Raw genomic sequence first — 18,306 nt, 5'->3', positions numbered from 1 at the left:
TGTCAGTCACACTGTTGGCTCAAACCCAGCTGGGTTTTCCACCTGTGCTGTATACCTGGGTGACTCCTGCATTCCTCTCATGCTAGACACAGGAGCAAAGGTGTCGCTCTTCAACATGGCTACCTACGAGCAGTTCTTGTCCCACCTGCCACTCCAGCCACCCAGCCTTAGCCTGTACAGATATGGGTTCTCTGTGATTGATGTTATCGGCTTTATATACTCACCTGTGCAGTATGGCAACAAGGCCTTCACAGTTCCCCTACCACATCACACGGCCATGGCACTAATATCTTACGTTTACAGCTGTTCACCAGCCTGGGGTTCTCTCTGTTGGCAAGAGCTATGGCCCACCCTCTTCAATGGCGTAGGTGCCCTGACAGCATTCACACATAAGCCCCTCCTCGACCCTACGGTGACTCCAATCATTCAACCTCTACGCTGTATTCCACTGGCTGTATATGTGAGGAGAAGTCTGGAGAGCTGCGGGTCTGCTTGGATCTGAGAGTGGCCAACAAGGCCATCATTCCTGATCGGTACCCACTGTTGACTATGGAGGAACTGACCACTCACTTCTACGGGTCGACGGTCTTCACAAAGCTGGACCTTCTCAAGGGCTACCTCCAAGTTCACCTGACAGCCTTCGTCACTCATAATGGTGTGTTCCCCTACACCCAGAGAGTAGGAACCTGACAGCCTTCGTCACTCATAATGGGGTGTTCCCCTACACCCAGAGAGTAGGAACCTGACAGCCTTCGTCACTCATAATGGGGTGTTCCCCTACACCCAGAGAGTAGGAACCTGACAGCCTTCGTCACTCATATCGGGTGTTCCCCTACACCCAGAGAGTAGGAACCTGACAGCCTTCGTACTCATATCGGGGTGTTTCGCTACACAAGGATACCTTTTGGTCTCAGTTTTGCCCCCAGCTGTTTCCAGAAGATAATGACCACCATCCTTGCCAGGGTTTCTGGAGTGGCTGTCTACTTGGACAACATTGTCGTCCATGGTAAACGTCTGCAAGCAGCCTTCACAGCACTCAGTCAACACAACCTCACACTCAACACTGAGAAGTGCCTGTTCTGAGTGCCAGAGATCGACTTTGTCGGGTTCAGCGTGTCAGCCCGAGGGCTCTCGCTGCTGCAGTCAAACGTGGAAGCCACCCATCGTGTCCCAGAACATACATCTGCTACACAACTTGTCTCATTTCTGGGAATGACAGGTTACTACATGCGCTTCCTGCCCCAGTACTTGGCAATCACTTCCCCTCTGTGTCAGCTGTTGAAGAAGGAGGTGTACTGGGCCTGGACACCTGACTGTGCACAGGCTGTCCACCCTCTCAAAGAACTGCTGACCACCTTCTGTCCTGGCCCACTTTAACCTCACCAGCCCAACTCTGGTCACCAGTGACGCGTCAGCCGCAGCAGTGAGAGTGGTTCTTTCTCAGCTTCAGGACGGCGTTGAGAAACCAGTGGCTTGCGCATCTAGCCCCACCGAACAGAAGAACTCCATTCAAATCAAATCAAAGTTTATTTGTCACGTGCACCGAATACAACAGGTGTAGACCTTACAGTGAAATGCTTACTTACAGGCTCTAACCAACAGTGCAATTTCTAAGTAAAAAAAAGGTATTAGGTGAACAATAGATAAGTAAATAAATAAAAACAAAGGGTAAAAAAGACAGTCAAAAATAACAGTAGCGAGGCTATATACAGTAGCGAGGCTATAACAGTAGAAAGGCTATGTACAGGCACCGGTTAGTTCGGGCTGACTGAGGTAGTACAGTGGGGGGGAAAAAGTATTTGATCCCCTGCTGATTTCGTACGTTTGCCCACTGACAAAGCAAGGATCAGTCTATAATTTTAATGGTAGGTTTATTTGAACAGTGAGAGACAGAATAACAACAAACATATCCAGAAAAACGCATGTCAGAAATGTTATAAATTGATTTGCATTTTAATGAGGGAAATAAGTATTTAACCCCCTCTCAATCAGAAAGATTTCTGGCTCCCAGGTGTCTTTTATACAGGTAACGAGCTGAGATTAGGAGCACACTCTTAAAGGGAGGCCAAGACCAAAGAGCTCTCCAAGGATGTCAGGGACAAGATTGTAGACCTACACAAGGCTGGAATGGGCTACAAGACCATCGCCAAGCAGCTTGGTGAGAAGGTGACAACATTTGGTGCGATTATTCGCAAATGGAAGAAACACAAAAGAACTGTCAATATCCCTCGGCCTGGGGCTCCATGCAAGATCTCACCTCGTGGAGTTGCAATGATCATGAGAACGGTGAGGAATCAGCCCAGAACTACACGGGAGGATCTTGTCAATGATCTCAAGGCAGCTGGGACCATAGTCACCAAGAAAACAATTGGTAACACACTACGCCGTGAAGGACTGAAATCCTGCAGCGCCCGCAAGGTCCCCCTGCTCAAGAATACATATACATGCCCGTCTGAAGTTTGCCAATGAACATCTGAATGACTCAGAGGACAACTGGTGAAAGTGTTGTGGTCAGATGAGACCAAAATGGAGCTCTTTGACATCAACTCAACTCGCCGTGTTTGGAGGAGGAGGAATGCTGCCTATGACCCCAAGAACACCATCTCCACCGTCAAACATGGAGATGGAAACATTATGCTTTGGGGGTGTTTTTCTGCTAAGGGGACAGGACAATTTCACCGCATCAAAGGACGGGGCCATGTACCGTCAAATCTTGGGTGAGAACCTCCTTCCCTCAGCCAGGTCATTGAAAATGGGTCGTGGATGGGTATTCCAGCATGACAATGACCTAAAACACACGGCCAAGGCAACAAAGGAGTGGCTCAAGAAGAAGCACATTAAGGTCCTGGAGTGGCCTAGCCAGTCTCCAGACCTTAATCCCATAGAGCATCTGTGGAGGGAGCTGAAGGTTCGAGTTGCCAAACGTCAGCCTCGAAACCTTAATGACTTGGAGAAGATCTGCAAAAAGGAGTGGGACAAAATCCCTCCTGAGATGTGTGCAAACCTGGTGGGCAACTACAAGAAACGTCTGACCTCTGTGATTGCCAACAAGGGTTTTGCTACCAAGTACTAAGTCGTGTTTTGCAGAGGGGTCAAATACTTATTTCCCTCATTAAAATGCAAATACATTTATAACATTTTTGACATGCGTTTTTCTGGATTTTTTGGTTGTTATTCTGTCTCTCACTGTTCAAATAAACCTACCATTAAAATTATAGACTGATAATTTCTTTGTCAGTGGGCAAACGTACAAAATCAGCAGGGGATCAAATACCTTTTTCCCTCACTGTAGAAGTGATTTAGCTTATTTGGTAGGCTTGTGTCACTGGGCAGCTCGCGGCTGTGCTCTCCTTTGTAGTCTGTAATAGTTTGCAAGCCCTGCCACATAAGACGAGCTTTGGAGCCAGTGTAGTACAATTCAATCTTATCCCTGTATTGACACTTTGCCTGTTTGATGGTTCGTCGGAGGGCATAGCAGGATTTCTTATAAGCTTCCGGGTTAGAGTCCCGCACCTTGAAAGCGGCAGCTCTACCATTTAGCTCAGTGCGAATGTTGCCTGTAATCCATGGCTTCTGGTTGGGGTATGAACGTACAGTCACTGTGGGGACGACGACCTCGATGCACTTATTGATGAAGCCAGTGACTGATGTGGTTTACTCCTCAATGCCATCGGAAGAATCCCGGAACTTGTTCCAGTCTGTGATAGCAGTCCTGTAGTTTAGCATCTGCTTCATCTGACCACTTTTTTATAGACCGAGTCACTGGTTCAATCAAACCCTGAAAAATGGACTGAGGGCTCACCTAGCTCAGGGTTGCTCCTTCACTGAGTCTTTGTCGCAAACTCTGCTGCACTATAGAGCTGCTCTGCACCTTCTTGTCAACATTGTGTCAGCTGGGCCCAGCAACATTTCAACTGACTGACGGCTCTCGCTGGCATGCCAGCCAACTGAGGAAGGTGCCACCTCCTGCATGTCCCCACTCTGCCATTGATGCCACCTTGAGTGGTTAACTACTGGTGGCAGACGTTCCCTTGGCCCTAACTGAAGTACATGTGCCAGCCCCACAGGCACCTGTTGCTGTCGCTGCAGCACCCGTTCTGAAACCTCTAAGGGTGCGCTCTAGACCTGTTCACCTTCACTTTATCACCTCCTTTCATGCCTATTTTAAAAGGGGTGGGGGGGGGATCACTGATTGTCTAGTATAGCGTCCATGATTCGTATCATCAATTGGACGGTCTATTTTTTGTATGTTTTTTATCGGAAATGACTAAGTGATTTGGTGGTATTATTTCTGTTGTTTTTTGAGATGCTACTCTTTGAGATAAACGTCAGCTTCAACTGAGAATAAGTGTTTGTTTGTTTAAAAAAACAAACATAACAGGACTCGCTAAGAAGCGTTTTTTAAGGAGAGAGGCCAGCATGTGTATTGCTGAAGAGACAGAGGCTGTACATTAGAAGCTTATTATGCATTATATTACTGTAGAATAGGCTATGCTGCAGCAAATGTAGGCCTACCTGTCACAAGGAAAAAGGTTACCATGATGAGATAGCTCTACATGCATTGTGAACTGTGCTCCATACTGAGATGGGCTGTCTGTCCGCACCCGCAGCGTTGATGATTCATCATGCAGAGACAAGGCCGTAGAGAAGCCAGATGTAGACATTGCATATCATTTAACAGTTCCATTTCATGTTATGCTGTTCATATAAATAATTTATTATAATTTACCGGTTTCTCACAGTTATTTATTCCGGGAAAAGGGAGTGGTTTTGGGCCGTAAATCTCGGCAACCAGGTTCAAGCCATTCAACCCTAGTCTGGTATGGTCAAAAAACTGTGTGCTGCCATTCCAGTCACTCCCAGTAGGCCTTGGAGCATTTTTATTTTTTATTTCACCTTTATTTAACCAGGTAGGACAGTTGAGAACAAGTTCTCATTTACAACTGTGACCTGGCCAAGATAAAGCAAAGCATTGCAACACAAACAACAACACAGAGTTACACATGGGAAAAACAAACGTACAGTCAATAACACAATAGAAAAGTCTATATACAGTGTGTGCAAAGGAAGTAAGATTAGGGCGGTAAGGCAATAAATAGGCCATAGTGGCGAAATAATTACAATTTAGCAATTAAACACTGGAGTGATAGATGTGCAGGCCTTGGAGCATGTATTCCTTTTAACAGTGTTCTCCATTGGCCTGTAGAGGGGGTACACATGCTTGACAGGGGATTAGTGGCAAACATACAACTGAAATTCATCATGAATTGGAATAATTGGACCAATTTAACCTATTTGGCTCCTACACCGTTCACAGCACAAACAAATGGTGCACTCATAAGTTTAATGCAACAGCAGTAATGGAGTTTATAGAAATGGAAATGTTTATACTTGGCAGGCATGAATGGAGAATGGTGGTTCAACGTGATTAGAGAGCTTGTATCATCACACAAGCCGTTGTTTATAGGGATTATATCTGTCTCATAATTGGCCTGGACTATTGTTTGCATTCAAGACCAGGTCGTTTTTATTGCTCTGTTTGTCCCTGTCAGAGTAGCCACTCATTTCCGTTAGTTGTGTGGTATTAAAAAGTATTATGCTAATATCATCTATCATCCATCATGTAAAAAAAAGAAATACAGACCCTGCAAAAAAAAATTGGAGAAAGTGAAACAGCAGAAGGTTTACGTCAAGCATGGAAAGAGGCAAGCGAAGAGCGAAAGAGAACTGGATAGTCACAGGAAGAGAGAGCTGGTGAGAAACATACATACTGTAGGAAGAAAGATTGCTCTTCTCGTTTCCTCAGAAAAGGGCACAGAAAATGAGATGGATAAAGGGGAGGGAGAAGGCGAGAAACACAGAGAGATTTCTATCGTCTGATCTCCTTGTCTTTCCATAGATGTTGACACCACCAAGGACCCCTGTCAGAAGGTGAAGTGTAGTCGACACAAGGTGTGTATCGCCCAGGGATACCAAAGGGCTGTGTGTGTCAACCGCAAGAAGCTTGAGCACAGGTGAGTGTGTCTAGCCCTCAAGAAAGATGGTTGATGAATTTGACTTGCCATGCACTCAAAGAGATAAATGTGTGAGCGCACACACACATACTAACGCAAGCAAGCACGCACACATTCACATGCACACACGCACACACACACACACACTGTGGCCTTCAAGGACTAGATACAGTATGCTGTCACAGAATGAGAGTCTATTTCTATGGTTAGCGCCCTAAAAGTGCTTTTCCCTCATTACAGTCTGAGGTTGAAGGATTCTGCTGCTGTGCTGTAGATGGATGATTAAACACCTCTAGGCGTACTGTACTGCACAGTTACTGTACCTTCCCAGGTTTAACTCTAGCTCTATAAATACCCTGTGGTTGTTATGATACGAGGAAGGATCCTCAGGACATGTCTGTGGATGTGTTACCGGGTAGAAAACAGCACAAGCTTTCACTAAATCTAATATAAATATAGAGTATTATTATGAGGTGGAATTCATTCAAAACAAACTGATGTATACAACTCAGTTTACTGTAATGGTTCACGGGGGAAGTACTTTATTGTAGCCACCAAGCCATGGTAGGCATTAGAGTACCTCTGTTCCCTCTGTGTACTGGGTGAGGCATCCAGCTCAACTACTGTGTGTGTGTGTGTGTGTGTGTGTGTGTGTGTGTGTGTGTGTGTGTGTGTGTGTGTGTGTGTGTGTGTGTGTGTGTGTGTGTGTGTGTGTGTGTGTGTGTGTGTGTGTGTGTGTGTGTGTGTGTGTGTGTGTGTGTGTGTGTGTGTGTGCTCTGTAGACTGAAGCAGCCTTCCCTGAGGTCTCCTGAAGGAGGATGCCAGCCCTGCCCCATCTCCTCCTCTGTTCCTGTGTGTGGCTCTGACGGACACAACTACGCGTCACAGGTATAGCAACACACATAGTGACGGGGGAATTTAGTTAAATCCCAGATACAGATTAAATATTCATCAAGGGAACTGTCGACTGACTGTACGCCTTAATTCGGATCTCTCTCTGAAACAAGCCTTTAGATGAATAGAGCATAGGCATTTCATTTCCTGTTTCCTCTTCAACATATCATTTCTCAACAAGGTCAGAGACAGTCCCAGAAGACAAAGCATAAATCACTAAAAACACATGCGAGAGATGCCTCACCACAACAACCCTCTGGTCCTCCTGTTCCTCTGAGGCTATTTATCACGACCCTTTGTCATTGTGTTGTATATCTCTGGACACTGTTCACCTCTAACAGTATTTATACCATTAAGTACATGTTCTAGATTCAGGAGAGACAACACAACAGCCGTGTTTTAATTCACCGATAATTACCACAAAACCCAGAGAAACATAGCCTGATAAGAGATGTGTGTTACAGTGTAAACTGGAGCAGCAGGCGTGCCTCACAGGGAAGGAGCTGACTATGAAGTGTTCAGGTCTTTGTCCCTGTCCAACCACAGCGCCCATCACGGAGACAGAGGTCAAGCATGGTAAGTACGCACATGCAAACACACAAATGTGCACACACGCCCAAATGCACACACATGCTCACACACACACAAAACTGCAATGCTATACAATTTCTTTCTCTCTCTCTCTCTCTCTCTCTCTCTCTCTCTCTCTCTCTCTCTCTCTCTCTCTCTCGCTCTCTCTCTCTCTCCTTTTCAGAGAGTTGTACAGGGCAGGACCTCTCTGATCTGGGGGAGAGGCTGAGGGACTGGTTCCAGCTGCTGCAGGGCAATGCCAAGCTGAACAACAACAGCAAGACTGGAGGCAGCAACCCTGCAGGAGCTAACACTGGATCAGGTAAGAGATAGAACCGATGCAGAGCCTGGGGTCTAGAGGTAACGTATACTCCTCTCCCCACCAGAGATGGTGGTTCAAATTACGCTCCAACCCTTTCATCTCCTTATCCCACCTGTCTGTCTCACCCTATGTCATTGCATAAATGTCTCAATAAAGTAAACAAATACAGTAGATAAGAAGAAGGAAAAAGAGACAGTTAAGTTATTATAGGGCCAGCACTGCATCAGGTCAGATTAAAATAGGACCAGCAGCATACTGTATCAGATGCAACAGTGAAGACATTCTCCTTTCTTTTGCAATCTAGTGACATTTTGACTCAGCGTAATCCTGACGTCTACCACTGTTATAAATATTTGATCTGTATATGTGGATTATAACTCATTCCCCCTCCCCCTTTTCACTGTGTGTGTCTCTCTCTAATATGTGTCTCATATCTCTGTCTGTAGTCATGGACAGGAACGTGGTGGCCAGCTGTAAGGACTCTATAGGTTGGATGTTCTCAAAGCTGGACACCAACAGTGATCTGTATCTGGACCAGGCCGAGCTGGCAGCCATTAACCTGGACAAGTATGAGGTCTGCATCCGACCCTTCTTTAACTCCTGCGACTCCTACAGGGACGGGAAGGTGTCTACAGCCGAGTGGTGCCTCTGCTTCTGGAGACAGAGTGAGTATACTGTGGGGAGAGGGGTGTGTGTCTGTGAGGGAGTGACAGAGTGTGTGTCACTGTGGGTGTGTGTGTGTGTGAGAGAGTGAGTATACTGTGGGGAGAGGGGTGTGTGTCTGTGAGGGAGTGACAGAGTGTGTGTCACTGTGGGTGTGTGTGTGTGTGAGAGAGTGAGTATACTGTGGGGAGAGGGGTGTGTGTCTGTGAGGGAGTGACAGAGTGTGTGTCACTGTGGGTGGGTGTGTATGAGAGAGAGTGAGTATACTGTGGGGAGAGGGGTGTGTGTCTGTGAGGGAGTGACAGAGTGTGTGTCACTGTGGGTGGGTGTGTGTGAGACGGTAAGGTCTGCACCGTTGCCTGGTAACTCTGTTTCCGGAGAGAGTGAATATGGGGGATACTGTGTGTGTAGATGGGGGGTGGAGTGTGTGTGTGTCCGTGTGCAGTTATGTGTGTTTTTCATGTAACCTGGCATTCAGAGTTCCCTACTGTGACCATGGCTACACAACGTACAGGTATAGAAAACTCTGTGTCCTCTCCCCTCTCGCCTCTCTCTCACCCCTCACCCTTTTTCCCCTCTCACGGTCCGTCACAGTTTGTCTCCCCCATTGTTGTTTTGGGGGAATGGCCACCATTGTGCAGTAACAACATGACTGTAGCTTGTTGACAGGCTGGTCCTCCCAGAACTCTCACAGACGGTATGTGTGTCAGCCAAGCAGCCGAGCAGAAACCAGACGAGACTTGTGTTTACCACTGGACCTGGCTGGTGCCACTGACTGTGTTCCAAATGGCACCTTATTCCCTGTGTAGTGCACTACTTTTGGCCAGAGCCCATTAAAGTAGTGCACTACAGTATGTAGGGGATAGGGTGTCATTTTGGGCACGCTTCTGTGGAGTCCAAGTCCACTGCATAGCCTACAGAGTGGGGAACCTGAGAAACACAGTTGTTCAAAGTAGAATTTAAATCATGCATAATAATGGGAGATTTGTGTGAATGTTTGACTTCTGAATTCTTTTCTACAGATTTCCTAAGCCTTGATTTCAAAGTTTACTGTTGACTTACCAATAAAAGCTCAACCCAATGTGTACACACGCACACGTGTGCTTTAGTGTTTGTGTGTATTGGAGTGATGTACTGAAGCATTGATGTGTTTCCCTCTCAGAGCCCCCCTGCCTGGCTGAGCTGGAGAGGATCCAAGTACAGGAGGGAGGCAAGAAGAAATTGGGTATGCGTTATGTTCCTGCATGATTCACATTTCCCAGTTGAACATGTGTGCTCTGTGCTTGAGTGAACATTTGTGTGCCAGTGTGTGCCACACGTTAGTGTGTGTATGCGCACAATATGTGTGTGTGTGTGTGTGTGTGTATCACTGATAGAGGAGTTTCATTAAACAGATGCCAAGCAGAAGGCAGGGATAATCCCCTGATCAGCCCGGTGGATTATAGCTCAATACAGACAAACGGCTAGGGTCTGCAGGAATCAGGGTGTGTGTGTGTGCAGTGGTGGAAAAAGTACTCAATTGTCAGTAAACGTAAAGATCCCTTAATAGAAAATGACTCAAGTAAAAATAAAAGTCACCCAGTAAAATCTACTTGAGTAAAAGTCTAAAAGTATTTGGTTTTAAATATACTTAAGGATCAAAAGTAAATGTAATTGCTAAAATATACAAAAGTATCAAAAGTACAAGTGAAAATATATGTTTCTTATTCCTTATATTAAGCCAACCAGACAGAAAAAGTATCTTGTTTTTATTTATTTATGGATAGCTAGGGGTACACTCCAACACTCAGACAAAATTGACAAATAATGCATTTGTGTTTAGTGAGTCTGCCAGATTAGAGGCAATAGACCAGAGATGTTCTCTTGATAAGTGTGTGAATTGGACTATTTTCCTGTGCTGCTAGGCATTGAAAATGTAACAAGTACTTTTGTGTGTCAGGGAAAATGTACAAAGTACATCATTTTCTTTAGGAATGTAGTGAAGTAAAAGTAAAAGTAGTCAAAAATATAAATAGTAAAATAAAGTACAGATACTCAAAAAGGTACTTAAGTAGTACTTCAAAGTATTTTTACTTAAGTACTTTACACCACTGTGTGTGTGATGCTAACCACATGGCAGTGTGTGTCTGTGACACAATGCGGACTGTGCATGTGTGTGTGATGCAATACACTGAGTGTACAAAACATTAGGAACATGACATAGACTGACCAGGTGAATCCAGGTGAAACCTATGATCCCTTATTGATGTCACCTGTTCAATCCACCTCAATCCGTGTAGATGAAAGGGAGGAGACAGGTTAAAGAAGGATTTTTAAGCCCTGAGACAATTGAGACATACAGTGGGGGAAAAAAGTATTTGATCCCCTGCTGATTTTGTACGTTTGCCCACTTACAAAGAAATGATCAGTCTATAATTTTAATAGTAGGTTTATTTGAACAGTGAGAGACAGAATAACAACAAAAAAATCCAGAAAAACGCATGTCAAAAATGTTATAAAATTATTTGCATTTTAATGAGGGAAATAAGTATTTGACCCCTCTGCAAAACATGACTTAGTACTTGGTAGCAAAACTCTTGTTGGCAATCACAGAGGTCAGACGTTTCTTGTAGTTGGCCACCAGGTTTGCACACATCTCAGGAGGGATTTTGTCCCACTCCTCTTTGCAGATCTTCTCCAAGTCATTAAGGTTTCGAGGCTGACGTTTGGCAGCTCGAACCTTCAGCTCCCTCCACAGATTTTCTATGGGATTAAGGTCTGGAGACTGCCTTGGCCACTCCAGGACCTTAATGTGCTTCTTCTTGAGCCACTCCTTTGTTGCCTTGGCCGTGTGTTTTGGGTCATTGTCATGCTGGAATACCCATCCACGACCCATTTTCAATGCCCTGGCTGAGGGAAGGAGGTTCTCACCCAAGATTTGACGGTACATGGCCCCATCCATCGTCCCTTTGATGCGGTGAAGTTGTCCTGTCCCCTTAGCAGAAAAACACCCCCAAAGCATAATGTTTCCACCTCCATGTTTGACGGTGGAGATGGTGTTCTTGGGGTCATAGGCAGCATTCCTCCTCCTCCAAACACGGCAAGTTGAGTTGATGTCAAAGAGCTCCATTTTGGTCTCATCTGACCACAACACTTTCACCAGTTGTCCTCTGAGTCATTCAGATGTTCATTGGCAAACTTCAGACGGGCATGTATATGTATTCTTGAGCAGGGGGACCTTGCGGGCGCTGCAGGATTTCAGTCCTTCACGGCGTAGTGTGTTACCAATTGTTTTCTTGGTGACTATGGTCCCAGCTGCCTTGAGATCATTGACAAGATCCTCCCGTGTAGTTCTGGGCTGATTCCTCACCGTTCTCATGATCATTGCAACTCCACGAGGTGAGAGTTGAGGCATCCAGTCTTGCATGGAGCCCCAGGCCGAGCGATATTGACAGTTCTTTTGTGTTTCTTCCATTTGCGAATAATCGCACCAAATGTTGTCACCTTCTCACCAAGCTGCTTGGCGATGGTCTTGTAGCCCATTCCAGCCTTGTGTAGGTCTACAATCTTGTCCCTGACATCCTTGGAGAGCTCTTTGGTCTTGGCCATGGTGGAGAGTTTGGAATCTGATTGATTGATTGCTTCTGTGGACAGGTGTCTTTTTTACAGGTAACAAGCTGCGGTTAGGAGCACTCCCTTTAAGAGTGTGCTCCTAATCTCAGCTCGTTACCTGTATAAAAGACACCTGGGAGCCAGAAATCTTTCTGATTGAGAGGGGGTCAAATACTTATTACCCTATTTACAATGCAAATCAATTTATAACATTTTTGACATGCGTTTTTCGGGATATTTTTGTTGTTATTCTGTCTCTCACTGTTCAAATAAACCTACCATTAAAATTATAGACGGATCCTTTCTTTGTCAGTGGGCAAACGTACAAAAGCAGCAGGGGATCAAATACTTATTTCCCCCACTGTAGATTGTGTATGTGTGCCATTCAGAGGGTGAATGGGCAATACAAAAGATTTAAGTGCCTTTGAACGGGGTATGGTAGTAGGTGACAGGCGCACCGGTTTGAGTGTGTCAAGAACTGCAAAACTGATGTTTTTCACGCTCAACAGTTGCAGGTGTGTATCAAGAATGGTCCACCACCCAAAGGACATCCAGCCAACTTGACACAACTGTGGGAAGCATTGGAGTCAATGTGGGCCAGCCCATCTGTGGAATGCTTTCGGCACCTTGTAGTCCATGCCCCGACGAATTGAGGCTGTTCTGAGGTCAAAAGGGGATGCAGTTCAGTATTAGGATGGTGTTGCTTGTTAGTACACTCGGTGTATATTGTGTGTGAGGTTTTCGGGTTTGTTTGTGTTTGCATGTTCGTGCGTGCTTGTGCATGCATATCGTGGGTACTGTGTGTGTGTGTGTGTGTGTGTGTGTGTGTGTGTGTGTGTGTGTGTGTGTGTGTGTGTGTGTGGTGTGTGTGTGTGTGTGTGGTGTGTGTGTGTGTGTGTGTGTGTGTGTGTGTGTGTGTGTGTGTGTTGCTGACTTGGCTAAGCTGTGTATCAAGGCTCTTCAAGGACACGGAGTGGAGCAGAGAGGAGGCTGGGCAAATTGTGATACTCAGACACAGTTCCCTTGAAAGCCAATCACTCAGGGACTAGAGGGCTACCTCAGCTGATAAGAACACAACCCAATGCAACGTTATGTCATTTATTTACATGAACACATTTTTCAACTTATTCTGCATTTACATTATAGAAGTCCTATGACATCCTATCCCAATGTCATTCCTTTTTGGGGAGCAAATTCTGACCCTCTGTAGGAGGCTGTTCAAATAGTAATGCATATATTATATTATTATAACATACAGTAGATGCTGATGTATTCCAAAGTGTCTCAGCAGTCTTGTAAAGGTTAACTAGTCCAGATTCAGGGCATGTCTGTCCTTGTTCTCTTGTCATTAGCCAGCCCCTTGGTGCAGCAGTAGTATGCTGACCATAGAGTATTAGAATTAGATTGTCATTCTATCTCTATGGTAGTGACTACAGTTATTCACCTCCATCTCCTGCCTCCTTAATGAATGGATATGTGTGCAGGAAATGTGAAATATGGCTGATGGTTTGCCAGAATGTATAACTTACTGGCCTACAGATGAAGGATCTTAATCACCCTGTTGCAGGAGAACGTTCCTGCAATACATGACATTTCTAACTTGTATTGTGTTTAAGGTTTAGAAAGGCTTTTAAAGTTTGTAATTTCGACTTTTTCCATTAATTATTTTCCTGCTGTAGCAAACTGGCTCAAATTAAGATCTGTATGCAGGTCTAACTGTAGATGTTAACCTGCACACATCAGCAAGTCAAATTCTTTTTGAACATGGATAAATTAAGAAAAATTAAACTCACAATTAACATTTTATTTACAAATAGCCTATTTCTCCAACAGTGATAAAAAATAAGCACCAAAGACCGAAAATAACAAACAAAAAAAGAATGAACAATGCAGTAAGGTGCCAGGAACAGGTGTGCCAGTTGAGAGTTGCTCTCTGTTCTCATAAGTTTTGCAGGGCAGTAATTTTCCTGTGTGGTTGAAGGTGGCGATGCCTCTCAGGTACTCAGCCAGTGGTTTATTCTGGTAGTCCTCCACGAGCTGCTTCAATTCCTGCTGGCTGCTGTGCAGACGTTGCAACTTTAGTAGCGGTTTACTACCAGCGAGGTACTGCTCCTTCTGCAGTGTCATCCTATGCTGCTGTAGTTGCAAGGCATCGAAGAACTAACAGATTGTGGGTTTTGTCACTGTGGAATAAGGTAATATGCCCCACAAATGACCGACAACAGCCCTTTGTGATGTTATTGGCCTTCCCCATGTCCTTCAGGACAGCATCTTAGTAGTTCCACATTTCTGAAATCAAAAGATCGAAACATGTCCGCAAAAAAATACAAAATAGTAGGCTGTTGTATGTTGATGTATACCCCCCATTCAAAACCATATTTTATGGTTTTGAATGCATCACTAACTGAAACTACCAATTTCCACTAGCATTGCTATGTTCTCCAAAAATGCTAGTCAGATTCGTATTCTTATTCTCAACCATGCTAAATAACCAGCTAACAAATGTTTTAAAGGTTTGGAGGAAACAACCACAGCCCAGGGATGTCGAAAATGAGCAAAAAAAAGAAAAAAGTAAACTATCCCTTTAAAACAACTTCAATAGGCTAGTGAATGATGATGCCTACCTCAGAATTATCAGGCAACATAATAATGGCTGCTGCAATCACGTGCTCCTGTCGCATCAGGTCGTCTTCATTTGGTGAATATGTGGGAATTCCGTGGATGGTATACACCTGCTGGAACAGACGTGGGACCTCCTTGAATGTTCCATTTGCAAGCCAGGGATCGCAGTTGCACAGGAATTCCAAGTTGTCTTTGGTTGTTAAGATCAGAAGCCTGTCTGGGCCTGGCCCACTGTTGTGCTGGAGGAACAGGTCTTGACAATGCATGGTTTGGTAGATCTCAGATATTACCAGGTTGGATAGGGTTGCAGGTCTAACCTGGCCTCCACCCACTGCCGTACCATTGCCCCCAGGAACTGGACGCAGTACCGGCGAGATCTGCTTGTCTTTGTTCTTTTGCCAGTGCCTCTGTATACACCTTTTCAAGTTATTTTCTGAGGGCAAATAATGCCTTACAACACCTGTTACGGCCGATGTAGCAGGCTCCAAAACACGCAGCGTGCTTTCCTCAGTCTCCAAACTCCTCTTCTTCAAGTTTTTCAGTACCTGTCGGACTTCTATCTGCTTTCCATCCGGGATGTGGTTGTGGTCTCCAGATACCTTGGAGATAACCCTGTCAGTGAGGACAATGCAATCTCGGCACGAGTATGAATGGTACTCGATGCATTTCCAGATTTATTTGTTGGCCGTGATCTCGTTTCTTTCTATAGGTGTATCCGCCATGCCCCAGGATTCTGCTTCCACGCACAGAGGACAAACTTGAGTTCTGTAGTTCCAAAGTTGGGTCTCATTGTTGCTCCATTGGACCTCCTCAGAAATTAAAGACTGCTGAGGAAATATTTTTTTTGTTAAAAAATCTTGGGGTTATTAGCATACTAGTGATTTGCCGGTCTATTGTTGGACTATCAAGGTCCCTCCACACAATGGGCATGTGTCTATTCAGTATGCATTATGTTCCTATTCAGATGCATTTCAGAAGTGTTAATGTTGGGAAAGAATGTGCACCTATAGCTGCACCCACAGCAGTTAGGCAGTTAGGCCTATTATAGGCCACAGGTGTTCATGTTTGGATCACCTTCATGACTATATATATTACTTTCTACAATCATGTGAAAATGAGCCTTTTTATCATGTGAAACGACCAAGCTGTCTTCTAATGCAAACCACAAAATGTATAATTAAATATATAAAATCATAGGATAATGAATAGTCAGTAATAGGCTTAGAAACACAGTGCTTGATATGTTTTTTATTTAACCAGACAAGTCAGTTAAGAACAAATTCTTATTTACAATAACGGCCTAGGAACAGTGGGTTAACTGCCTTGTTCAGAGGCAGAACGACAGATTTTTACCTTGTCAACTCGGGGATTTGATCTGGCAACCTTTCGGTTACTAGTCCAACACTCTAACCACTAGGCTACCTGCCACCCCATATATGTAATGGAGTAGGCTAATGAAAATGTAACATCACATACACCGCAATGCAAATATAGATTTATTCGGTCTAAAAAAAGCATCTGTGCCTCCGTATGTAACTTCCCTTTGGTTGTGTGTGTCGTAGGTCTGTTCATCCCTAGCTGTGATGAGGATGGATACTACAGAAAGCTACAGTGTGATCAGGCCAGGGGAGAGTGCTGGTGTGTCGACCAACACGGTGGGGAACTGGCCAGCTCCAGAATCCATGGCAACCCTGACTGTGGTAAGACACCATCAGGGTTCAATTGCTCTCAAATCTCAAACTGATGGTGAAAACCCTGGCACACACTCCGTATAGAACCTCACTCACATACTTGGGTTGGCTACAGACCATCACACGCAAGCGGTACGCAAAAACACACACACACCCTCACACGCTCAGTATTGATACCCATACACTGTCGAATGATCAGTATTGATCCATCACACACACTCTGTACCCCAACACATGCTCACACACTCGTTGCAGAACCTCGACACACACACAGATCCCTACACACACTCAGTACAATGCACCCTTTATGCGTCAGCTAGGGCTTAGGTCCACAGTACCACTAGCAGTCAGACACAGTGCCACATTCAAATCATGTTGTCAGGGATCATTTGCATTCTAAAGGGCCGCTTGTCGCTGAGAGAAAAGTCTTCCAAGATAAATGGTTGTCTGGCTGGACGGAACCTGCTCCTGATAAGAATGGCTCCCCTGGCAGGGTCCAAAAATAGCCATTAAAACCCAGACAAAGTCAAACACATGCCCTTTACTTCACCACTGTCAAATTCACTCAGTGCTTTTTTTTAACAAATGTATTTCTCAGATTAAATAGATGGAATTGATCAAAGCCGGGAAGTATACATGCAGGGAACAGAAGTCAACTTTGAATGAAATGTCATATTTGGATACAGGTACATTGATTAATTCAATCTCTCTCTTCCTTCTCCCATCCCTCTGTCTGTCTCTCTTCCCATCCCTCTGTCTGTCTCTGTCTCTCTTCCTCTTCTCCCATCCCTCTGTCTGTCTTTGTCTCTCTCTCTTCCTCTTCTCCCATCCCTTTGTCTCTCTGTCTCTCTTCCTCTTCTCCCATCCCTCTGTCTGTCTCTGTTTCTCTGTCTCTCTTCCTCTTCTCCCATCCCTCTGTCTGTCTCTCTGTCTCTCTTCCTCTTCTCCCATCCCTCTGTCTGTCTCTGTCTCTTTGTCGCTCTTCCTCTTCTCCAGATGAGGCGCTGACATATTCAGGTGATTTTGGCAGTGGGGTCGGATGGGAGGATGAGGAAGAGAAAGAAGCGGAGGAGAATGAAGAGGAAGAGGAAGGAGAGGCGGATGACGGAGGATATATTTGGTAGAGGTGAAGAAATAATGGAGTCTAGCTGGTCCAACATTACTACCGGAGCATCTCAACTTCTCTTGCTTTCTCTGTCTCTTACACACACACACACACACACACACACACGCACACACGCACACACACACACACACACACACACACACACACACACACACACACACACACACACACACACACACACACACACACACACACACAAAATGATCCCGAAAAACCTGAAGAGAAAACACACTCTGAACAACACTGAATCAGTCCTGGACTAAGGGAGGGGGTTGGAGGGACAGATTGGGGGTGGGGGTGGTGGCGTGACAATGTGTGATATCAATAGCTAGCAACTGTGGTCTGACGAGTCAGGAGATGTGTCCTAAATACCTGGGAATATCTTGGCTCTTTTTTCTGTTGTATGTACAAGACAACTTTCTCATGGAGCAGTTTTTAGCAGCTTAAAATGTTTTATTAAAGGCAGGAAGCAACTGGAGGTTATGTGCTCATGTTAGGAACTGGAGACACAATTGGGTGCATCTCAATAGTCAAAAGTGGTGTCCTCCCCTTGCTTCCGTTCCTTAATTTCCTCCTTTCTCTGCACTGATGTGAACAAACTGGACAGGTAATTATAGTCAGGCTTTCACCTTACTGTTTTCACCAACCCGGGGCTTTCAGATCAGGGCAGATGGAGAGGAGACAAAGAGAGGAGTCCACTTTAGACTAATTGCATATTCCTATTGCATCCTTTGACTTTCCCCATTCCATCCCGTATGCTTCACCTCATATGACAGTAGTGCTCTGTCTCATCAAGTCTAATAGAATAAAGTT

At 45.0% G+C, this 18,306-nt stretch overlaps 1 protein-coding gene across 1 annotated transcript in view; it reads left to right on the top strand.

Annotated features, from left to right (window-relative positions):
- The window catches only part of spock2 (SPARC (osteonectin), cwcv and kazal like domains proteoglycan 2), a 52,774-nt gene extending 35,101 nt beyond the window's left edge, over positions 1 to 17,673 (top strand). Inside the window, exons 3-10 of the mRNA XM_014206411.3 lie at positions 5,900 to 6,014; positions 6,797 to 6,902; positions 7,373 to 7,484; positions 7,663 to 7,800; positions 8,247 to 8,465; positions 9,626 to 9,688; positions 16,239 to 16,376; positions 17,364 to 17,673. Coding sequence (XP_014061886.1) covers positions 5,900 to 6,014; positions 6,797 to 6,902; positions 7,373 to 7,484; positions 7,663 to 7,800; positions 8,247 to 8,465; positions 9,626 to 9,688; positions 16,239 to 16,376; positions 17,364 to 17,491 — 1,019 coding nt within the window. The 3' untranslated portion in view covers positions 17,492 to 17,673. The remainder of the gene's footprint in view (positions 1 to 5,899; positions 6,015 to 6,796; positions 6,903 to 7,372; positions 7,485 to 7,662; positions 7,801 to 8,246; positions 8,466 to 9,625; positions 9,689 to 16,238; positions 16,377 to 17,363) is intronic.
- Positions 17,674 to 18,306: the final 633 nt, after the last annotated feature.

The sequence above is a fragment of the Salmo salar genome, chromosome 01 (assembly GCF_965601325.2).
Source record: "Salmo salar chromosome 01, fSalSal1, whole genome shotgun sequence".
In the NCBI taxonomy this organism is placed as follows: domain Eukaryota; kingdom Metazoa; phylum Chordata; class Actinopteri; order Salmoniformes; family Salmonidae; genus Salmo; species Salmo salar.
This window is presented reverse-complemented; position numbering and strand designations above follow the sequence as displayed.